This window comes from Apostichopus japonicus, chromosome 17, assembly GCF_037975245.1.
Source record: "Apostichopus japonicus isolate 1M-3 chromosome 17, ASM3797524v1, whole genome shotgun sequence".
NCBI classification, from domain to species: Eukaryota; Metazoa; Echinodermata; class Holothuroidea; order Aspidochirotida; family Stichopodidae; genus Apostichopus; species Apostichopus japonicus.
This window is the reverse complement of record NC_092577.1, coordinates 1583691-1608877: the sequence shown is the minus strand read 5'-3', so window position 1 is coordinate 1608877 and position 25187 is coordinate 1583691. Positions and strand designations below refer to the sequence as shown.

Sequence of the window (25187 nt, the reverse complement as noted above, 5' to 3'; positions counted from 1 at the left end):
TGTGGGGGGGGGGGGAGGGGGGTTACTAAGCAGGTACACAATCTGTAATATCAGGGCAGTGGTATACTTAAGGGGTCGGACAAGGCCTGGAGGGTGGCAGAATTGCTTGCCCCAACCCTGGCCGGTCGGAGGAAATCTTTCAGTGGTGGACATCACCACAACCTTGCGTTTCGACCTGATTATACAATAGAGCTAATTTATAGTTAACATTTGCATCAAAAAGCACCATTTGACCTCTAAACCTTGCATTCGTTATTTTTCAAACCACCCAACATGATCCTCTTGAGGGTAGCAATAAACCACCCCTCAATCATCAGTCGTAACAGTTTTATCCGACAACAACCCGTCTATTAATTAAGGTTCATGCACCAACTATATCAGTCTGGGTAGATTTGAAACCTCCATGTGGGCTGGGGCTTTCCCGTAAATTTTCATGTGACGAGTATTTTATGTAACCCAAATTTCTTCCACAAACTGTTCGCTTTCTTCTCCCTCCCCTCTATCTCGCCTCCCCCATATAGTTTGGAAATTCTGGTGCCACCACTGGTCATACGTACATACACACACGACATCACCATCCGCAAATATTCCTTTCGCCTTCAGCAAGAAATAAGTAAAGTATGTTGTGCTTCGGACTGCGGCTTTTTGTAACTTTTGTAGACTGATTCGTTTGAAGAAATGCCTGCCACCATCAATAGAGACCGTTTTCCATATGCCAAAAAGTGCTTAGTTTTTGGATTTTGCTCTCATTTTTGGTGACTACTTGATTTGAGTGAAAATGAGTACAATTTGATGTTACTGTAGGTTTTGTTTTCTGTTTGTTGGCAGTGTCAAAATGTTCACATGGCTGTGCCAAGAACCAACATGGCGCCTAGATGCCCACATATGTCTATGATGAATTTTTCTTAATAGCCAGGGTCGGAGAGTATAGAGTGATATAAACAATCTCTTCGAATGGTCTTCTCAAGACCTATAAGCCCACCAAATTTGCAATTTGTCCGATTCTGACTGGGAGAACAATTAACAGAAAACTAAATAGAGGGCGCCCTTTACTCGTTGCTCATAGAGTTCAGTATAAAGGAACTCTAGTTGCTTAAGGAGTTCTTTTCTCTATAATTAAGGAACTCTAGTTGCTTATAAAGACCCTTAGTAGGAGAGATTGGCCAACAATTGTTCACGAATGCGAACGTCTGATTGGTTCATCTTCATAGGCGCCATTTTGGGGCCATCAAAGCTTTATTAAATACTCTAAACATGCGCATTATATTACATTACAGAATATTCGAAGTGGGTACGGTATGCGATTCAGGAACCAACGAGTCAACAACCTACCAATGTCAGCTTACTCTAATTTTCAGCGAAATTTCAGCGATTTTTTTTTTCTTTTTCTCTTTTCATTGGAGAAAACCAGCCACTAGTCAACTAAATTATCTTTCGAGATATTTTTTGAGATATTTTCAATAGACTTTTCAATAGACTCGAAACATCTTATCGAGCATTTTCGAGACACTTCGAGTCACCTTTTCAACTTTCCAGGTGATATAAACAATCGTTTTTATTTTCATCTTTCCTGTCACCTTGCCTCATCATTTTGGAATTACGCTTGCACTTTGGTCCTTCTGTTCGTTTTTTTCTTTTTCTTTTGACGGTTGGAGATTTTTGAGAGCCACTGACAGCTTCCTGTCATATACCGCTTTAGCAGCTTCAAAATCTGATCATCGTTCTCTTGACCACTACAATTAATTCACCACTGGTACACCCAGGGGCGTATCGAGGAATTTGCCAAGGGAGTGGCGAAGTCTATGCAAACTATCTAAGCGTAGCGCCACCATATGTTGGCGCGAAGCGTGTAAGAAAATTTTGGCCGAAAATGCCTCCCAGATAGCTGGAAATGGCACTTCACAGTAAGTTGCATCTAAGCATTTTTTATTTTGAAATTACTCGCGATATCATAAAAAAAATATGCTCAAGGGGGGGGGGGCGGTCGCCCCCTTCGCCCCCCCCTTGGCTACGCGCTTGGGTACACCTCAATGCAGCACCACCAGTTCTATTCTTTACATCCTCTACGTATAGGAGACATCCCACGACCAGACTACGGCTATACAAAAATCTCACAATACGCAGACGATATTGCCATCTGGACCAGTCACATTCACCCGTTCAGAGCAGACGAATACCTACAACACTGTATCAACAGAATCCACGAATGGTGCAAGGACTGGAGAATAGAGTTAAACCCTAAGAAATCACAGATTCTCTACATCGTTAAACGAAACAGAATAAGAAAACAACCATATCTCACACTCAACAACACCCATCATCCCAGTCACCAACCAAGTACGATTCTTAGGAATACATAACGACAATAACCGACAGTAACCCGCTCACACTTGGGCATATACCAGCATCGTCTCAACCAAATAAATGTCAAACAACGTGTCAGACTACTTTTTCAGAATTGCCGGAACTGAAGAGCACACGCTAGCATCACCAAGCACCACTATGAAGATTTACAAGATGATGATCAGACCACTCTTCGAATATGCGGCACCAGCCTTAGCCCCACATTACCACCTACAACACAGAACAACTTGAAGCCACACAACGCAGAGCATGCAGAATCGCCTACCATCTGCCACAGGATACAAACTGTGAAACAGTAACAACCATTGCCAACATTCCATCAGTAAACAACGAGAGACTAAATCAACTTAATTAGAGACAACTTCCTCGACAAAGTGGCCATTCCTACACATCATCTACACCAGTTCACCACAAACCACTAAAACAGACACCTATATATGTCGTGGACATGACTGTCACGGGTAAGGTAACGACTTAAAAAGTCCGCGAGAAGTCCCGGGTTCGATTCCCGGACAGGCCCCCAAATGTCACGGGTAAGGTAAAACTATTCGCTGGACAACGTAAATACTCAACAAATGAATATTCATCAGTAAATTTATCCAGCTGCACGATAGTCGTTAGACTTGCGTCAAGCATACTCGTGACACATCACCCTTCTTAAGATAATTTACGAGAGAACATAGAGAGTATAAAACTTCCTTTTCTTTACACAGAATTAACTTATACACAAAACGAGCTCAATATTCTATAACCGACGAGTTACATACAGAACATTCAACATATACTTCTCAAGCTGGGCAACGACTTAAAAAGTCCGCGAGAGGTCCCGGGTTCGATTCCCGGACAGGCCCCCAAATGTCACGGGTAAGGTAAAACTATTCGCTGGACAACGTAAATACTCGGATGGCGTGTGTCTTTTCTATAAGTTTTATTTAGTCCTCGTAACCAGGGGCAAAAACCTTGAAACAAAACGTAAAATGTACGCATTGTATAAACAAATATTTCACACAAATAAGACGTTACATCGGTAATAGGAAACATATCAAACATGCATTGATCTCGCTGTATGATCCCATATATTTTACACCTTCTTAACACTTATCACCTGTTTGCAATATGTCCTCCCTGTACAGACATTCGATACTAACAAACTTCTCATAAATATATCTTATATGTGCCTTCCAATCTTTAACATATTCCGGCCTCGCTACACTCAAGTAAGAAACAAGAATACGACTAACTAGTTGCGTTCCCTCTACTGCAAAGTAAGGTTTGACTTAGTATACATAAAAAGATGAGACACGGAATTCGGTCAGGTTCCGGCTCTTTACACGTATCGGTACGTCCTTTACGATATATGACAAGATATATATTGCCACGAATTCATCAGCGGGGAACTGAAGTTGCCCCTACATATACTATAGTGAAATAGCGAAGTACTGCGGGCTATAACGTCGCCCAACGGACATCGTGTCCAACTGCAACAAGAAACTGCTGTGGTGCACCCAGCACCCTTGCACCAAGTACAGTATACCAAACACGAATACCACGCCCTGACCTGCTTACCCGGCCTATTCATACCGACCCTTTACCTGCATTTTATGCAAATTAATCTAAACAAAGACTTACACAAATTCAATTGATGCCCGTCGAGCAATCAGTGAAATAAACAAAGCATATACTAGAATGTCGTACGTTACTAATTTGAACTTCGTGAGCAAAACAGACAACAAATGAATATTCATCAGTAAATTTATCCAGCTGCACGATAGTCGTTAGACTTGCGTCAAGCATACTCGTGACAATGATCACCCTCACCGGCCTAGATATGGAAATCTGGGGACCTCATCTACCAGAAGAAACGTAATTCCAGAACATAAACCAACCATCCAACCAAAATTTACCAGAAACAGCTACACGTACCGTCATAGGGTAAAGATGTCCGTCTAGCCTCCGAATCCTATCCATCGGAAAGCAAAAGAAATTTGAAAATAAAAAGAACCAGAACCAAACGTTGAAGCCAGCAACCACTCACCACCATCACCACCACTTATCACCTCCTCCAAACCTCCAAACATGCTACCTTCCTCAGTCTCCGACCTGGCCCACAAAGTTCAAATTAAAAAAAATGTTTTTACTTTTCTGGGAATTTGAGGATGTATGAAATATTACCTACAGGAGAGAAGCCTTATCAATCTAGCAACATAAAACAAAAAATGGTTGCTTTTTCTGCAAAAAACAGATCCCATTTGATAAACTCGGTTTTCGCTACTCATTCGATAATCTAAGGTTTTATCGATCGAAAGACAGAGTTTAACGGCGATAAACTCGGTTTATCGAATTATTGCACATATGGCTTGCCATAGCATTCAGCAAAGAAAAAACAGACGTGCTTCTGACTACGGCAGCGCAAAAGGTACATGTTAACTGACGTGATGCGATGCAACAATTCGTCAAAATAACATCAATATGAAAATTGCAATTTTGTCAACCAATATCAAATCGTCCAAATAACCAAACCATGAAAATTGACGTTTTGCTGTGATGTATTATCTTAAAAAATGGCAGGAGTCATTTTTTCGTTTTGACTCCATCATACCAACTCATCAAAGTGACACAAAATTCAATTATTATTTACGTTTTGTCGCGTTGCAGAAAGTCATCAAAATGTCAACAGCTTTAAAATTGACGATTTGTCAATAGGTATTAACTCGTCAAAATATCATAAATCTGACGTTTTGGCTAGATACACTTAGACAAAACGTCAGTACCGTATTCAGATTTGTGAAATTTTGACGATCTGGTGTTATAAGGTCAATTGTCATATTTTTGTAACCATTACGAGGTGATTCATTTCGACAAAACGGATTTTTTTCCAGATTTTTGGCATGTTGACGATTTAGAATATGTAGTCAAAACGTAAATTTTCACCCTGATATATCGACGAGTTTTTGCAATATCATCAAAATGATTTTATGAAAATAACTTACATGACTTTTCTACGCTTCCGTACGTAGGCCACCATTTGTTAATTCATGTCGTCTTCTACTTCTAGTAAGTTCTATCGTAGTCTTTTGCTGCAACCTCAATCACATCTTTGGGGTGCAATTTTCAAATATCGCCAAGTGGAAAACAAAAATAAATTCGCGAGACGAAACGGATCAACGGCAAAATAAGCAGAACATCATCAACCGAGCACTTATCTACGGGAAACAAGATGTTTCAAATCTCCGTGAAGGTGGAACCAGGGTCACCGTCTCACGATAACACGGTTAACACAGGTAACGGTTCCGCGAATAGTCTATTGTATTACTATACAAAATGGGCCTAGCCTAGCAGCAGTTGCACTAAATTATAAAAAAGTGCTTACCAAAGACTTCTCAAAAGTTAAGAGATGAGCGAATAACGCAGTACAATTGGAGAAGAGAGTCCTGGAGTTATTATTTAAGGGCAAAGGAAACTGGATGCTTAATATTACCTTAGTTATAATGTAACAGACAGTACTGTAGGCTAAAGACTATCTTATAATTGTGTGCACTCTAATATCATAACGCTAGGTCTTGTTGTCACATACAATACGTAACGAAGTGATTATTCGCAGGGCAGCCCGGCGAATAACATACACAGACACCTTATTCGCAGGGCTGTATCGTTTTTGAAAATAGATTTATTATTAAGGTTTTGCTATTGATACCAGTCAGTTTATGGGCCTTGAAAAAGCCAACCTTTTGTATAGTCTTAGCCACTTCATAAGCTAATTTTTGGAACCCCAGCAATTCAATTTTAAAAGCTTTATTTTAAGGGAGCTTATCTTGGGATTCCCCAAAAGCCGATATTGCCTGAAAGCCTGAAAGCCCTCCCACACCTTTACATGCAAATGAGCAGTCACTCTGCAAAAACAAAGGTAAAAATGAGGGATGACCTTTTTTATGTTGGCGGTACTAATGCTAGACTGGTTCAATCTTAAGGCCCTAGGCTCCCAAAACCAATCCTAACAGCATTAAGATAGGAATCCCAAAGGCCAATAAATTCCTCAAAATATAGAGGCTCGATCCCAATTAAGACTCTCAAAAAGATAGCTGGTGCTCAGAAGCAAACTCGAATAGCCCCAAAAATTACTGAGCCCGTTAACCCAGTCTAAGGCTGCCCTGTGAATAAGGTGTATGTGTCTGGCTATTCGCAGGGCAGCCCTGCAAATAAGATGCTTGTGTCTGGCTATTCACAGGGCTGCCCTGAGAATAAGGTGTATGTGTCTGGCTATTCGCAGGGCAGCCCTGTGAATAAGATACTTGTGTCCGGCTATTCGCAGGGCTGCCCTGTGAATAAGGTGTATGTGTCTGGCTATTCGCAGGGCTGCCCTGTGAATAAGATACTTGTGTCCAGCTATTCGCAGGGCTGCCCGGTGAATAAGGTGTATGTGTCTGGCTATTCGCAGGGCTGCCCTGTGAATAAGGTGTATGTGTCTGGCTATTCGCAGGGCTGCCCTGTGAATAAGCCCCACCAATACTTAAACCTTTAGACAACGGGTACAAAGATGCAATTGAATTGTTTCTGAGACTATCACATGATATTTGAATGGCCGTGGCTATTCTTACGACTAGTCGTAACAATTATTTATAAACTATTCTTACGACAAAGGCGAATTCAAGCGCAGTTAAGTAAATAAAGCAACTGCGCATGTAGTAGGGGTAGCCCTAACCCTAAACATAACCCTAAACCTCAATCCTAACCCTAACTCTAACCCTAACCGGAAATTATTGTTACTCCTCGTCGTAAAAATAGTACTCCTGGTCATAAAAATAGCAACTGCGCATGCGTTGTCGGTAATTATTCTTGCAACTAGTCGTAAGAATAGCCACTTTGTATTTGAATCATTGTTTTGATCAGAAAATGTAATGAGTTGAGACAATCTATGAATTTTGTGGGAAGCTAACATCTCTGATCCTGAACAGGATATTTCATCTCACAGTATGTTTCTTCTCTCTGCATTAAGAGTTGCTTATGTAAAATGTGTATTCTTACCATCAGTAGTTTCTGTTGCAAATTTCTGTTGCAAACGTGCTTCAGTAAATTTTACTTTGGCGCAACATTCGTGTCTAAACTACTGTGCTTCAGAACATTGAAGTTTGATTTTTTTTTTCAACATTGCGTAAAGAGCTATTCACATAGGCCTACTGTAATTTTCGTAAAGATGCTTGTTTGCAAAAAGCCCAGGATAAATGTTGGATCAGGTTTTGAGGATTTGCGCATGTGTAGTTGAAAATGAAGCTCGAACAGGCCTATGTACAGTACATGAAGTAGTACAGTGAACTGTGGAATTTAGAGAGAGATATGCACACTGTAGGTAATGGGATTTTTGAAGAGTTGGTTGTTGGAATCGCTGCAAGGTCAAAGCACAGAGCTACCAAGGAGTTGGCAAGTGGGGGGCTGGGGGTAAAAATTGGTTGAAACTGCAGGGTGGGCGAAAGGAGGGGCAGGCCGGGCTGCCCCTGTCAAACTGCGAAGCTAAGGCACTCAGCTATCTACCCTATATATTGTGTGGAACATTCACTTAGTACAGGCAGTGATACGATTGCATCTTTACAATTACACTAGTAAAAGTAGGTCATACAATAAACGCAATTGGTGTTCGATCGGAACGCAAGGTGTTTTTTTAGGGACGCAGACTTTTTGGGGGGCTTGCGTCCCTGGGGCGCAAACTTTTTTTCTCTAATAACATTACTGATTATATAAACGGGATAACTAATAACAAATAATCACAAGTGTTTTTTTTACCAAAATTGACTCCAAATGAGATCCAATTGCGGGAATCGAGCATTCCAGCAGCTAATGCGAACCCTAGGCCTGCATAATAGATAGTAGTAGTAGTAATAACTGGTCTTATCCAATAGAGGTACAGAGCAAATAAAGCAGCGACAGCAGTGCGATGTTAGTAGTGATGTTAGTTATTAACAATTTAATGAAAGACACAAAAGCAAATAGACAGGAATGGGGAAGGTTTTATACCTTATCTTACACCTATTTGAACATGAAACCACTGTCAGTGGAGAATATAATTCATTTATAATAGCATCCAATATGTTATATATATCTTGAAAACCATGTTACATGAGGGTAGACAATTTTTTTTTTTGGGGTACCCATATACCCGGATACCCGACGGGTAACGACTCTCGGGTATCCCGTTTCTGATTTTGGACCTGTGTAAACACTAGTTCCCACCCATGCTCCAAGTTTTCATTTGACATCAGTTGGCTTTGTATATCTTGGGCAAAAATCCTGTTTTAGGACTTAAGATGTTCTGAACTTGAGCATTTGAACATCGTCCTAGAAATATAGAACCACCAAAACACTCAGAGGCCCTCAAAACTCGACTTTACCTGTAAATGTATAGTGTAGCCTGTAGGTTCAATACCCATATTGTCAATACGGAAGGGAGAAATGGGGGAGGGGGTCCGATTTAATAGTCCAAGGCTAATATCCAGAAAGTGCATGCTTGGATGTGGAGTTAATTGGGATCTGAAAAAATTAGCAATCAAGGAACTTACGAATCTTTCTGATTTTGGTAAGGTTGACACTAGCAATCCTGTATTTCTCAGAAATATGTTTATTCAGAGACAAGTTAGTGTCAAGCTGAATGCCCAATAGTTTAACAGAGTCAACAACGTCAACATTAGTATCGTGCACCAAAGTAGAACTTGTCTCAGTATTGTTGTTATAGAACTACAGTATGAATGAAACAAAATGACCTCCGTTTTGTTGTCATTCATCTGTATTTTAGATGGTACGAGTTTAGATGGTCCATCGCCTACCCACCAAGTTTGAACTCGATCAGACTTACGGTATAGGAGTTCGCAATACTATTTTTGCTCCTTCACACTTCCTCACATTTCTGATGTGGTGTGACGTACCATATCCCATCTTCCTATACATGTAGGGAGGTGAGATGATAAGGTGTGCTCCTGGCTGTAGCACCTCTTATTTATGGTAGTATCACCTCCTGTTTAGGGAAGTAGAGAATCCAATTTAGTAGCAAGGCCATCTTTTGTTCTTTTTGGCGTTCCATAGACTGATGCTTTTCGGAACTAGAAGCGGCCTATCCTAAACACTGATCTCTAGATCAGTGATCCTAAACCATAGAAGTGGGATATTTTGTTTCTACTGTATGGCGAGCCTTTGCATAAATAACACAATTTGTGAAATCGCTGGAAACTTCTTAGTTGTACTGTAGTTCTGTGTTGAAACTTCAATGACATGTTTGAGTGATTCACGATCTTAAAATGTAAATGTCATCAATGATAAAAAGGAAATTCTCAAGACAAACGGATCAACAGCAGAAGATCACCAACCGAGCACAGATTCACGGGAAACAAAATGTTTCGGATTTCCGTGAAGTCGGAACCAGGGTCACCTATGCACGATAGCACTGTTAATAATATAACTGGTAACGGTTCCGCGAAAAATCTTGTATTGTGTTTTTTTAAAGCTTTTATCACCCTCCCCACCCAGTTTTTCACATTTGTTTGTCATTTGGAATCTTACTCCCTAAAAATAACCAAAATTACCTCAGTATGATACCACTACTCTCTGGGAGCTGAGATTAGAGGCTCAGAGCATAGCAAACAGCATATAAGTCAATGGATGTCTACTAAGTTAGGGGAAGTTAGGCTTACAAGTGCTTATCGACCAATTTGTCAATTTAGGGGTACGAAAGAACTTGACAAGGCAGACATTTTGTGGTCAATTTCTGCTCAGTTGTGCGTTGCGTAGGCACAGAACAATACTTTTTTTGAGATCATTACATTTCTGAGGAACTACATGAGAAGCGTGCATACAGTTGAGTGATTTCGATTTTTCATTCATAGACATCGTTAATCAAATCCTTAAGTGCGTCAACTATGAGCCCACCATGCTACTAAGTAGGCCCAGAAGCTGTAAAGAAAAACAAAGTAAAAATATTACAATGTGAACAATATCACATCTTGACCAGTATGAGGTCTTAATCACTTACAACTAGCAAGATTGAGAACAAATCTTATCTGTAGTACTAAATAAAATATTCTAATTTAAGAAAAGTGGAATCACTAAAACAGTTGGCATTCTGTTGTTATTATTTCACCTTGTGTTTTGCTTCAATTTTCAGTATCACAGGGACTGTCCTCTGGACATATTGCTCACTCACACCACCAAGGACATCAACAGGATGTTAAGAAGGAAGAAATGGAGTCTGGGGAACCAGTTGATAGCTACTCATGTCATGTTTTACTCAGCCTGGAGGATGAGGTCAATAATGGAGAAGAATCCTCTGGCGATACTAAACAAACACTAGGAAAACCAAGACAGACAGAGATTTGTACACTTCATAGAGGAGAGAATCCTGACAACATTGTTGATGGCAACAAGCTGTTTACTCACTCAGGAAGTTTGAAAAAACATGAAAGAACACATACAGGAGAGAAATCCTATCAGTGTAAATACTGTGACAAAAAGTTTGCCAACGATTCTAATTTAAAGGTTCATGTAAGTAAACATACAGGAAAGAAACCTTATCAGTGCAACTACTGTGACAAAAAGTTTACCCTAGCTGCTAGTTTGAAGAGGCATGAAAGAATACATAGGGGAGAGAAACCTTATCAGTGTAACTACTGTGACAAAAACTTTGCTCAATCTGGACAAATGAGGAGTCATGAAAGAACACATACAGGAGAGAAACCTTATCAGTGTAACTACTGTGACAAAAACTTTGCTCAATCTAGACAAATGAGGAGTCATGAAAGAACACATACAGGAGAGAAGCCTTATAAGTGTAGCTACTGTGAGAAAATGTTTGCTGAATCTGGACAGTTGAATATACATGAAAGAACACATACAGGAGAGAAGCCTTATCAGTGTAAATACTGTGACAAAAAGTGTGCCCACGCTGCTAGTTTGAAGGTGCATGAAAGAATACATACAGGAGAGAAACCTTATCAGTGTAACTACTGTGACAAAAACTTTACTCAATCTGGACAAATGAGGATTCATGAAAGAACACATACAGGAGAGAAGCCTTATCAGTGTAGCTACTGTGAGAAAATGTTTGCTGGATCAGGAAATTTGATTTCACATGAAAGAACACACACAGGAGAGAAGCCTTATCAGTGTAACTACTGTGACAAAATGTTTGCTTCATCTAAACAAAAGAGGAGACATGAAAGTACACACACAGGAGAGGAATTCCCTGATGATGCAGGAGAGAGGTCCTTTCAGTGTCACTACTGTGACAAAAATTTTCCTGAATCTGGACAAATGAGGGTACATGAAAGAAGACATAGAGGAGAGAAGCCTTATCAGTGTAACTACTGTGACAAAAAGTTTGACAAAGCTTGTAGTTTTAAGAGCCACATAAGAACACATACAGGAGAGAAACCTTATCAGTGTCACTACTGTGACAAAAAGTTTGCCCATTCAACTAATTGGAAGTACCATGAAAGAACTCATACAGGAGAGAAGCCTTTTCAGTGCAACTACTGTAACAAAATGTTTGCTAGAGCTGAAACATTGAGAAAACATGAAAGAACACACACAGGGGAGAAGCCTTATCAGTGTAACTACTGTGACAAAAAGTTTGTGGAAGCTCGTATTTTGAAGGGCCATGAAAGAAGACACACAGGAGAGAAGCCTTATCAGTGTAAATACTGTGACAAAAAGTATCCCCATGCTGCTAGTTTGAAGAACCATGAAAGAATACATACAGGAGAGAAACCTTATCAGTGTCACTACTGTGACAAAAAGTATGCCCATGCTGCTAGTTTGAAGAACCATGAAAGAATACATACAGGAGAGAAACCTTATCAGTGTAACTACTGTGACAAAAAGTATCCCCATGCTGCTAGTTTGAAGAACCATGAAAGAATACATACAGGAGAGAAACCTTATCAGTGTAACTACTGTGACAAAAAGTATGCCCATGCTGCTAGTTTGAAGAGCCATGAAAAAACACATACAGGAGAGAAGTCATATTAGTGTGATTGTGTGAATACTGTTACAAAATTTTTGCTAGATCTAGACAAAAGAGGAGACATGAAATTACACACACAGGAGAGAAGCCTTTTCTGTTATTCAGCCTAGAGGATGAGGCCAATGATGGAGAGGAATTCCCTGATGATTCAAAACAAAATGTAGTAAAACCAGAAAATACAGAGATTTGTACACTTAATAGAGGAGAGAATCCTGATGAAAGTAGTGATGGCAACAAGCTGTTTACTCACTCTGGAAGTGTGGAAAAACATGAAAACACACATGCAGGAGAGAGGTCCTACTGTATCAGTGTAGTTACTGTGACAAAAAGTTTGGCCACGCCTCTAGTTTGAAGAGCCACAATAGAACACATACAGGAGAGAAACCTTATCAGTGTAGCTTCTGTGAGAAAATGTTTGCTGGATCAGGAAATTTGATTTTACATGAAAGAACACACACAGGAGAGAAGCCTTATCAGTGTAGCTACTGTGAGAATATGTTTGCTAGATCTGGACAGTTGAATATACATGAAAGAACACATGGAGAGAAGCCTTATCAGTGTAAATACTGTGACAAAAAGTTTACCAATTCAACTAATTGGAAGGTTCATGAAAGAGCACACACAGGAGAGAAGCCTTATCAGTGTAACTATTGTAAGAAACTGTTTGCTGGTTCTGGACAAATGAGGAGGCATGAAAGAAGTCACACAGGAGAGAAGCCTTATCAGTGTAGCTATTGTAAGAAACTGTTTGCTGGTTCTGGACAAATGAGGAGACATGAAAGAAGTCACACAGGAGAGAAGCCTTATCAGTGTAGCTATTGTAAGGAAAAGTTTGCTTTATCTGAAAGTTTGAGAACACATGAAATGATACATTCATGGAGAGAAGCCTTACCAGAGTACATACTCTGATCAAATGTTTCCTCGATCTGAAACATTGAGGATACATGAAGAACACACACAGGTGAGAAGCCTTTTCAGTGTAGCAAACTTTAAGAAATTTTTGCAGACGTCTCAAACTTTGAGGACACATGAAAAAACACATACAGGAGAGAAGCCAACATCAGTGTGACTACTGTGACAAAAGTTTGCCCAATCTACTGGTTTGAATAGACATAAAATATCGCACACAGGAGAAAAGCCCTATCAGTGTGCTTTCTCTGACAAAATGTTTGCCTATGATGCCAATTTGAAGAAACATGAAAGAACACATACAGGAGAGAAGTATTATTAGTGTTACTGCTGTAAGAAAATGTTTGCTAAATTTGGACATATGAGGAGACATGAAAGAACCCACACAGGATAGACACCTTAGTGGTGAAGCTGCTGTGAGAAAATTGTTGCTTTTCTGGGAATTTGAGGATGTATGAAATATTACCTACAGGAGAGAATCCTTATCAATATAGCAACATAAAATAAAAAATGGTTGCTTTTTCAGGAAATTTGAGGATATATACACCAAAGAACACATACAGGATAGAAGCCTCAAGCCTATCAATGTGAATTTTGGGGCCAACATTTTTCTTTATCTGTAGCTCTGAGGTAACATACATGTACAGTAAGAAACACATAGGGAAGAACTCTTAAAGGTCTATGGACACCTAGAAACAACATTGTCCTTGTCACTCTAGTAGATAGATATAAAAGTAGTTGCAACTCTCATAAAATATCCATCAAAGATTGACCATTTTGCAAGATTTTAGTTTCTATAATATTCATAATCTTCAATGTCTTCATGATGGCGTATGTGTGTGTGTGTGTTTGTGATGCCCAGTTTGTAAACACAATATCTCAAGGGTGGGATAAATTTATATTTAGTGTGTAGACGTACCACATTGAGTGCAAGAAGCCTTTGGTTTTTGGTGAGGGTCAAAGGTCGCTTGGGGTCAACAGGGGTCAACTTGCAAAAGCTTTGTAAACACGATATCTCAAGAAGGGAAGCATGGGCAAACCTCATATTGGTGTGTGGAAGTACCACATTGAGTACCAGAAGCCATTGTTTTTGGCGTAGGTCAAAGGTCATTTGGGGTCACCAGGGGTCAAATTGTGAAAACCTGGTAAATATGATATCGCAATATTGGAAGCTTGGTCAGATCTCATACTTTGTAGGAAGGTGTATAACATTGAACACAAGAAGACTTTTCATTTGGTGGAAGTAATAGGTCATTTAAAGTCCACAAATGCCAAACATTTACGTTGCTCCCCTCTTACCTGTCTCTCTACACTAACACACCTTCCTAAAGATAATATCTCAAGGGTAGCTTGGACAAATCACATATTTGGTATGTAATTGTACCACATTGAGTACAAGAAGCCTAATGTTGTGGGCAGAGGTCAATGGTCATTTGAGTCTACCAGGGGTCATATTGTGAAAACCATGTTTCACAATATTTCAACAAGGACAGATATCATATTTAGTATGTCAATGTATTTACAGTATCACATTTAGTACAAGAATCCTGTTGTTCATGTCCATGGTCAAATGGTTTCAGGACAGTCTGTGTCATTTTGAATTTATTGTTTGTCACACCACACTGCCCTTCACTGTATTACTTTGATAAAGTACAGTATGTTGTGCACCCTCACTATACATGTATGGTTCATAAAGAAAACTGCTCATGTTACATCATCGAAACCACTAGGCTTTTTGCATTCTGGTTTCTATGATTCTATAGCAATTAAGTCACATCATTACAAGCACAAATGGTCAAATTCTTCTTGGAAACTGAGTGGCTTAATGTTATCTGTTGGTGGACTTGAACCACCTGCTGAATAAATTCTGCATCACCTGAACAGACATTTATTATGGCCGAACAAATAACCAAGAAGCAATAAGTTACTTAGAACGACAGTTCACTGGCACCTTCAATACTGAAATTAGCTTCTACCAGACTTGTATTCTTTTGGTCTGTAGACCTAATGTAGTGCCCATTCTGAACGTATTTATTGTTATTATTAGATAAGTAGAAAAAAAGGATCAGGAGGGACACTTAAGTCCCCATCAAGGACCCTATAGAGAGAGAAAAAAAACTGAAGACACAAACACTCAGACCCGATTACAATGCTTAAAGTGCTTGTCCAAAGCATTCTAAAACCCATTGACACTACTTGCAAGTACAACTTTCTTAGGCAAACCATTTCACTCATTCAAAACCCTATTAGAAAAAAAGTTATGCAGAATATTAATCCTACTTTGTGACTTTTGGAGTTTAAGACAATGATCTCTGTTACAACTACTATTAGCAACACAAAAAAGTCAGTGAAAGATAAATTGTCAATTCCCCACGTAACTCCCTAAGCTCCAGTGTGGTGAGATTCAACAGTTGTAACCGCCTATAATAAGGAACACTCTTTAAGGAACTAATCATCCTAGTAGCCCTCCTCTGGACCTTTTCTGAGCAAACTTCTTATCCTTAGCAAAATATGGGTTCCAAGCCTGCACAGCATACTCCAGATGCAGCCTAACCAAAATTCTGCTTATAAAGCCTAACTACTATGTCCTCTTTCAGAAAACGGAAGTTCCTCTTGATCATACCTAGACCCTATTACCTCAATTAGCAGCTCCAAGACAATGTTTAAAAGGTTGCAGAGATGAGTCAATATAGAGACCTTGGTCTCTTTCAACAAAGACCTCCTGTAACTCCACACCGTTAAGGTTGTAGGTATACTTTTGGTTACTACTACCATTATGCATCACCTTGCATTTATCAATATTCAAAAGCATTTGCCACCCCAGAGCAGGGTTGGCATTTTTCCTGGAAAAACCTGTTTTTCCCACTAAGCGGTAAAAACCAGGTAACAACCGGGAAAACTGGTAAATACCGGTAAAAACCGCCTCCGTCTCAAAAACTATTATTACTTGTCCGTAATATGCTGGGTCATCAGTACTGTAGGCAGGATATTGTTTCATGACAGGCATATATGTTATTGAATATGGGAGTTTCTTAACTTCATTTTGAGCTATTTTATCACAACCTAATTCTACTTTTTGTGGAAAAAAAGAGTATTTTTCATATTGCACATGTATAGTTATTGGTTCCTTGCTAAAAGCAAAGGAACCTATGTATTCAGGTTGGCGTGTGTGTGTGTGTGTGTGTGTGTGTGTGACGCTTAAGCTTGTATGCACGATAACTCAACAAGGGATTGACTGATCAAGATCAAACTTGGTGGGTGGGTGGCCCATAGTGAGTAGATGAACCCTATTGTTTTTGGTGCCCACAAAGGTCACCAAAGGTCAGTTATGGTCCAAAAACCCAAAATACTAAAACTGCAATAACTCCCAGTGCCAATGTGCGACAAGGTTGATATTTTGGGACAAGTTGTGAACTGGTTAGGGAAACATTTTGAAACTTAACGGTCATGTGATGTGAGGTCACCAAAGGTCAATTAATGTTAAAAAACTAGTTTTTTTGCGATAACTTGAGAACGAATTGTCCGTTAGGGTTGGGAGTTGCTTCAGTGTAATCCAATTGTCGACCCACATCTGGGTGACCCTTGACCTCAATTTGACCTCTGGTGACCTTTTCATGTTTTGGGGATTTTTACAGTTTCGATGCTATTTTCAGATGTCAAAGGTACCTTCCGATCATAAATATCGATAGGTTGACCCCCGTGTGACCTTTGTGTGCGAACTTATAAGGGGTCAAAGTTTTCGGTCGGAGTTAGGATGGCTGTACAGACTTATCGTGTTGATTTTTGGAATCAGCAGATCAAACTACATTTGAAACCAAGGTCAAAAGGTCAAAGGTCACATTAGAAAAAATGTGCTTAGTTTGGGAGAAAACGGGCGAAAAAGAAAATGTTTGGTTTTGATGCTAGATTTGGATATCAAAGGTACCTTCCGATCAAAAATGTCAATGGGTTGACACCCGGGTGACCTTTGTGTGTAAAGTTATACAAGGTCAAAGTTAATTTTCAGACATTTAATGCAATAACTCCCAGGGCCAAGGTGTAACAAGGTTGATATTTTGGGACAAGTTGCAAATGGTATAGAGGAATATTTTCAAACTTAACGGTCATGTGATCCGAGGTCATCAAAGGTCAATTAATGTTAAAAAACTAGTATTTTGGGTGAGAAAATGGGCAAAGAAAAAAATGTTTGAATTTTTACAGTTTTGATGCTATATTCACGTCTCACCAATCAAAAATGTCAATAGGTGTACCCCAGGTGACCTTTGTGTGTGAAGTTATATGAGGTCAAAGTAAATTTTCAGACATTTAGTGCAATAATTCCCAGTTCCAAGGTGTGACACAGTTGATATTTTGGGACAAGTTGCAAATGGTATAGGGGAATATTTTCAAACTTAACGGTCATGTGATCCGAGGTCACCAAAGGTCAATTAATGATAAAAAACTAGTATTTTTGTGATAACTTGAGAATGAATTGTCCGTTAGGGTTGGGAGTTGCTTCAATGTAATCCAATTGTCGACCCGCATCTGGGTGACCCTTGACCTCAATTTGACCTCTGGTGACCTTTTCATGTTTTGGGGATTTTTACAGTTTCGATGCTATTTTCAGATGTCAAAGGTACCTTCTGATCATAAATGTCAATTGGTTGACCCCCGTGTGACCTTCGTGTGCGGAGTTATACGAGGTCAAAGTTAATTTTCAGACATTTAATGCAATAACTCTCAGTTCCAAGGTGTGACATGGTTGATATTTTGGGACAAGCTGCAAATGGTATAGGGGAATATTTTCAAACTTAACGGTCATGTGATCTGAGGTCACCAAAGGTCAATTAATGATAAAAAACTAGTATTTTTGTGATAACTTGAGAACGAACTGTCCGTTAAGGTTGGGAGTTGCTTCAATGTAATCCAGTTGTCGACCCGCATCTGGGTGACCCTTGACCTCAATTTGACCTCTGGTGACCTTTTCGTGTTTTGGGGATTTTTACAGTTTCGATGCTATTTTCAGATGTCAAAGGTACCTTCTGATCATAAATGTCAATGGGTTGACCCCCGTGTGACCTTCCTGTGCGGAGTTATACGAGGTCAAAGTTAATTTTCAGACATTTAATGCAATAACTCTCAGTTCCAAGGTGTGACACGGTTGATATTTTGGGACAAGCTGCAAATGGTATAGGGGAATATTTTCAAACTTAACGGTCATGTGATCCGAGGTCACCAAAGGTCAATTAATGATAAAAAACTAGTATTTTTGTGATAACTTGAGAACGAACTGTCCGTTAAGGTTGGGAGTTGCTTCAATGTAATCCAGTTGTCGACCCGCATCTGGGTGACCCTTGACCTCAATTTGACCTCTGGTGACCTTTTCGTGTTTTGGGGATTTTTACAGTTTCGATGCTATTTTCAGATGTCAAAGGTGCCTTCTGATCATAAATGTCAATAGGTTGACCCCCGTGTGACCTTCGTGTGCGAAGTTATACGAGGTCAAAGTTAAAAAATATTAATGAGGTCACAGGTCAAACGTGAAAAACTCCCAAGTTGCAATAACTTGGCTACTATTTATTGGAATTTCGTCAAACTTGGTATGATATTGGTAGATAGTCTCCACACACTGATGTGTGTTGCAATTGATATCATGCATGTTCATAGGGGGGGGGGGGCTAGCATTATTTCGTTATGAAAAGTTTGTATGCACAATAACTCAAGGGAATGACCAATCATTACCATACTTGGTGAGTGGGTGGCCCATAGTAAGTAGATTAACCCTGTTGATTTTGGTGCTCATTTCATGAATATTAATGAGGTCATGGGGTCAAACGTGAAATACTCCAAATTGCAATTACTTGGCTACTATTACTAGTCAGAATTTCGTCAAACTTGGTATGATGATAATGGTAGATAGTCTTCACACACTGATGTGTGTTGCAATTGATATCAGGGCTTAGCATTACTTTGGCAACAAAAGTTTGTGAGCATAAATTACTGTTGTTGTATTAGGGCTTTGTCAGAAATTTCCCTATGAATGGAACTAATGAACAGCAGCAAGGAACCATGAAATGTTTTCATTCTGGTTATTCTGTCACGATCTCTTTAGCAGTATGCACTGCCTATTGCTCAAACCATTATAGGTCTACACTGGGACACTCACCCCTCCTAAATTCTTCAGGCCTTTTATGTGCTCAGACAGTTCATTCAATTAATACAGTAGGCAACAGTCTATTGAGGTGAACCTCAATCCAGGGGGCTCAATAGAAACTGCTACATCAGACTCATAGTCTCATACTGGACACTGTCATTGGAGTTCTGGGATATATGTGTTTAAATGTCAGTTATTTACTCTGGAGGTCCAGCTTATATTCACTTTGCAAAATTGTTATGCCGAGATTGACAGGTTGAACACTATACAGGTATTTTTTAGTTTCATGTAACTTATATTTTAAGACACAAAAACATGTTCATAGTTCATACTGTAGTTTGCAAGAATTACAGAGTACACTCTATGTAGTTTTCATTGTTACTTGAGAGATCTACTGTACTTGGCGAGCGAGTTGTAAAAGTTACACTGTGAATATGTTTGCTCACTTTCCATGTTTTTGTGATGGTGTTGCATTGTATATATATGTAACAAGACAATGTGACATGTATAATATGACGAACCATAGCCCTACAGTAAGAGGCACCAACAGTTTGATACTTGTCCATTCTCTAGATTATGGAATTATGCATCTCAATAGGAAAATAAAGTTGGTTGATTTGAGCATCTAATATATTATTAATTAGGGATGCACCGAATCCAAATTTTTGGATCCGGCCGGAACCGTATTTTGCCGGATAGTACATGAAATCCGGCCGGATAAAATCCGGCCGGAACAGGATTTTTTCATTACACAAAAGAAAATCATTAATAAGAAGTAGAAGTATGAAGCAAATAGCAAATCTTAGGTGAGGTATACGCAAAGAAGGTGAAATTAAGACCCCATTTATGAGATTAAATATGAAGTGGTGTAATCTACATTCTTTAATAAAATAACTGCAATATAATTGTTGACAAGCTTGATACAGTATGTAAATTTGTTTAAGAATGAACTTTAGGATGAAGTGGTTTTTGTGGAATTAAAAAAAAAGCAGACGTATTTAACCATATAAGAGATTGTTTCACACATAAAATTTAAGAGAAAACATGAATGCCAACAAAAATGGGAAAGTAGAGTTTCAATGGAAAAGTATTTTGACTGATAAGTATATGAATGGTCTATTTTAACTGCACAATATTAAACTAGGGAAGGCTGCAAGAAATGATTTCACTGCAAACTGTATTTGTTGTATGTAGCTTCATATTATTACAGAAGTTGTATTATTTTGGTTGATCTTAAGAAACAGTGGGTCAGACTATTAAGAAAATTAAATTAAACATGTTAAACCTAATTTTTCCTTACTTTGAATAATTTTATTAATATTTGGAAATAGTTTACATTGATTTAATTTACTAACAACACCTTTTTAAGGAATAATTCAGGCCAGATTTTGAAAATAATCCGGCCAGATTTTGTAAAAGATCCGGCCGGATTTTGAAAAATATCCAGCCGGAACCGGAACAGGATAATTGCTCACTATCCGGTCGAATAGTCCGGCCGGACCGGATATCCGGTGCATCCCTATTATTTATTTGAATTATTTATAATAGTCTAATCGGTAAACTCACAAAGTTATAGATCATGGCTGTTCTTTGGATGTAACCCAACCCCTACCATAAGATGCCATTTTCTTGTAGTTTCTATGCTCCTCCACAAGTTCCACATGAATTTTTAGGAATTCTATATAATTTTAGGTTTTTCCCACTTTTTCCCACTTTTAGGTGGGAAAAACCGGTAAAAACCTGCCAACCCTGCCCCAGAGACCAGGAAAAAAACCAGGGTTGGCATTTTCCCGGGAAAAACCTGTTTTTCCCACTAAGCGGTAAAAACCAGGTAAAAAACCGGGAAAAACTGGTAAATACCAGTAAAAACTGCCTCCGTCTCGAAAACTAGTATTAATTGTCCGTAAAATGCTGGGTCATCAGTAGGCACGATATTGTTTCATGACAGGCATATTTTATTGAATATGGGAGTTTCTTCGCTTCATTTTGAGCTATTTTATCACATTCTTATTCTACTTTTTGTGGAAAAAAGAGTATTTTTCGTATTGCACATGTATAGTTATTCTGTCACGATCTCTTTAGCAGTATGAATTGGCTATTGCCCAAACCATTATAGGTCTACACTGGGACATTCACCCCTCGTAAATTCTTCAGGCCTATTATGTGGCATGAACAGCGAAGGATAGAACGAAGTGGCGAACCATGGCATCCAAAGCCTCAAAGGGACAGGGAACCATATAATAATATAATATTATGTGCTCAGACAGTTCATTCCATTAATACAGTAGAAAACAGTCTGTTGAGGTGAACTTCAATCCAGGGGGCTCAATAGAAACTGCTTTGAAACTTTGTAAGGCACATGGGCCCAATTAAAGTATTAAACGCACAATGGCCCTATGGAGCCATTCACACAACCAAACTGTTTACCTTGATGCAAACATGGTCCAATTATTATACAACTTCATGCATGAGTGATTAAACACTTTGAGGTGGACAGGTGAGGTGATACTGGGCACTTCCTGTGTATAGGCTAACTGAAGAGGTAGGAGTATCAACAACACAAGTAAATGTTCCAATTGTTACTTATTCTCAAATTAGTTGATGTCACAACAGTCACTTGGTACAGTGCCTATAAGCAATATAAGCATAGTACAGTGCGAAGTGTGAACAGAGTACAATTTATCGCAGACATGAAGTGATCGTTCTTGGATGTGAATCATCATTTGGATCTGAGCGGACTAATGTGGCATGTATAATATGACGAACCATAGCCCTAGGAGGCACCAACAGTTTGATGCGAGTCCATTCTCTAGATAATGGAATTATGCATCTCGATAGGAAAATAAAGTTGGTTGATTTGAGCATCCAATATATTATTTATTTGAATTATTTATAATAGTCTAATCGGTAAACTCACAAGTTATAGATCATAGTTGTTCTTTGGATGTAACCCAACCCCCTACCATAAGATGCCATTTTCTTGTAGATTCTATGCTCCTCCACAAGTTCCACATGAGTTTTTAGGAATTCTATATAATTTGAGGTTTTTCCCAGTTATAGGTGGGAAAAACCTCCCGGTAAAAACCGGTAAAAAACTTGTTTTTACCAGGGCGGTAAAAACCGCCCGGTAAAAACCGGCCAACCCTGAAAAAAACCTTTTCCAAATCTGTTTGAAGTTTCTCAGAATCACTTTGGAAGAGACCTCAGAATACAATTTGATGTCATCAGCAAACTTCGTAGCTGTACACAAAATATCTCCGTCAATGTCTTTTATATAGGCAACAAACAACAAGGGACCCAAAACAAACCTTGTGGAACCCCACTAATAACGTCCTGCCAAGAAGAAGCACAGCCTTTAATTACCACCCTCTGTTTCCTATTACCAAGCCATTTCTTGATCCAAGACAGTCAATTCCCATTGACACCCATACTCTTTAGCCTACCAAAAGACTCTGGTGGCAGTGGTGGGGACCTTTATCAAAGGCCTTCTGGAAATCCAGGAACACAACATCTACATAATTCTGCCTATTTAGTGAGCTTGTTACATCTTCCATAAACTCAAGAATATTAATGAGACAAGACCATTTTTTGACAAAAGCCACATTGAGACTCTCTGAGCAAAGACTGACTGCTGAATTGACTGACCTAAAAAACAACACTAGTGAGACTAATGGGCCTATAATTACAGGGCTTAGACTTATCACCCTTCTTGCAAATTGGGTTAATATTAGCACATTTCCAGTCCTTAGAAAAATTACCTTCATTCATAAATTTGCTAAAAACCAAGGAGAGTGGAACCAAGATATGGTGTGCAAAAGTCTTCAACAAATACGGATGGATTGCATCCGGTCCAGTATTTTTAGAAACATTTAGACAAAGCAGCTGCATTAATAAGACTGTATCCAGTTTAGGACTATCACTTCCTGAAAATCTGGATTACTAGTAATATCTTTCCTTGTAAAAACAGACACAAAATAGTTGTTCAAAAGATCTGCAAGATCATGACAATCAGTAACTACAGTATATTATCTGCCTGTGGTGTCCTAAGAGAAAAAATAGCATAAAACTTTCTACTTTGACTGACATATAAGATACAGTACTGTGATCGCTTAACTATCGTACAAAAATTTTCAACGATCGCAGAATTTCGAATAATATCGCGTAATATCGAACAAGTTCGCACAAGTTCGTACACGAAGTTTTCAACGAAATTTCGCACAATTCTACGCATGTAAAAATCGTTCATTTGACCACAGGAATGTGTGCTTAATGAAGCAGAGAATTAACTATGAACGGGCGAGGTGAAAGATTAGAATTTTCGGAGCCGTTCCAATAAAGATGTCGAAAAAGAATCAATGAAATGAAAAGCATAGGCGCTCACTGGTCGAGGGCCAGTGGTTTTCCGCGTTTGCGGAATATCGCGGTAAAATGCGGAATTCATGAAATCTTGAAAAGCGAAAAACACGGAATTTGTTTTTCCCACCGATGCTTCTTTTAAAATGTATTTTCATGTGTGAATCAATTCACTTCAATAACGGGCACGGAAGTAATTTACCGGTAAAAAGAAAAAGTTTTTTCTGTAAAATTTTGAACGAGATCAATCAACATGTATTTTGCTTGGTCTATAACAACTGTCGCTACAGTGCTTAGGTTCAAACATTTGACAGTTTAATTTCGCCAATAGCCTAGCCCTTTGTTGGATTTGTATTTCAAGCACAAGAAATCGTGTTTCAAATGGATTTTGAAGCACAACGATTATTAAAATGCTTACCGTAAAATGCAGATGATGTTCAAAACAACACATTTCGTATATATTCCAATAAAGATCCGTGACGGAGGATAAACGGAAGTGCGTACGAACTACGATGTTGGTAAAACTGGCAATTTTAGACAAATTTTATTCTCACTCGGTAAGCCTTACTAATGAAAATTAGAAACTACATGTACATTAAAGTTTTAGATGTTGAAAATACCATCTTTTATATTTAGGAGGATACAAAAGATTTAGAACACCCAAACAATCCCCCTTCCCGACCATCTCAGAAAAAAAAGGAAAGAAACGTCTTGAAAAGTACCATAGGCTCACAGTGCATTGACACAAAAGTTATTTAATAACAGCTAGCTCTACACAGATTGTTTACATGTGTCGCCAGACAGTCCAGTACTGCACTAGACATCATTTGCATATTACACTAAAAGGCGGAATTTCTTTGCCTTGTATCAGATGTAGCTGGCTAGCAACAGGTGCACAGAATAAAATACCCTGGACGGACGGCCGACATGCAATGTTTGTTGGGAGTGATTGACAGTTGCTTTGTTACAGAAAGACGCAGCCTTTTGTTTAGTTGAAACATTGCATTTTTTTAGTCTAAACCATATGGAGTTATTTTCTACCGGGACTTTCCTGATACGGCCAACGTTTCCCACCTTTGAAAAAGTCAATGCACTGGGCAGGGAAATCATTGTTCGTACCTGAGGCGCAATATTTTGAGTGGGGGTTAAGTAAAAAAAAATGTTTCATAGTTTCCAAAATGAAAATAAATCAAATGGAAAACCTAAATATAATCATATCAATTATATCTCGCAGATATGCCGACTTTGTGTGCGTACAATGTTCCAACAACTCTGGAAAAAAATTTGTTCACACACTTTACCCAAAAGAAATATTTGACCCCTAACACAAAATGGTTGGGCTGGGCTCGATGTCCGCACCTGTTTTATACTGTACCATTGGACTAGACATAGATGTAAAAACTTTTCTTGGCAAGTTGCCAACAAGAA

General features: G+C 38.9%; 3 protein-coding genes and 1 long non-coding RNA gene across 5 annotated transcripts in view; 3 read left to right on the top strand and 1 right to left on the bottom strand.

The window, feature by feature from the left end:
- Positions 1–12373, top strand: part of LOC139984985 (uncharacterized) — a 99226-nt gene extending 86853 nt beyond the window's left edge. Inside the window, exon 2 of the mRNA XM_071999156.1 lies at positions 10508–12373. Within this exon, the coding sequence (XP_071855257.1) occupies positions 10508–12369 (1862 nt within the window). The 3' untranslated portion in view covers positions 12370–12373. The remainder of the gene's footprint in view (positions 1–10507) is intronic.
- LOC139984983 (uncharacterized) overlaps positions 5385–25187 on the top strand; it is a 28771-nt gene continuing 8968 nt past the window's right edge. Inside the window, exon 1 of one of the 2 annotated variants that reach the window (XM_071999152.1) lies at positions 5385–5645. In XM_071999152.1, coding sequence (XP_071855253.1) covers positions 5582–5645 — 64 coding nt within the window. In that variant the 5' untranslated portion in view covers positions 5385–5581. Of the gene's footprint in view, positions 5646–9036; positions 9809–25187 lie in introns of those variants that run through there. The other variant, XM_071999151.1, reaches the window with a different exon arrangement.
- Positions 12761–13408, top strand: LOC139984998 (uncharacterized). The gene has a single exon (XM_071999174.1). It carries the CDS (start codon positions 12776–12778, stop codon positions 13271–13273), a length of 498 nt encoding a protein of 165 aa, XP_071855275.1. The 5' UTR covers positions 12761–12775; the 3' UTR covers positions 13274–13408.
- Positions 14799–22547, bottom strand: LOC139985002 (uncharacterized). Its single transcript, XR_011799252.1, has 2 exons — positions 18234–22547; positions 14799–18079 (listed from the first exon to the last, which is right to left on the bottom strand). It is a non-coding gene; the product is annotated as an uncharacterized lncRNA (long non-coding RNA).

Excerpts from the sequence above, each read along its gene's own strand:
- LOC139984998 (XM_071999174.1), top strand. The coding sequence starts at position 12,776 with ATGTTTGCTGGATCAGGAAATTTGATTTTACATGAAAGAACACACACA.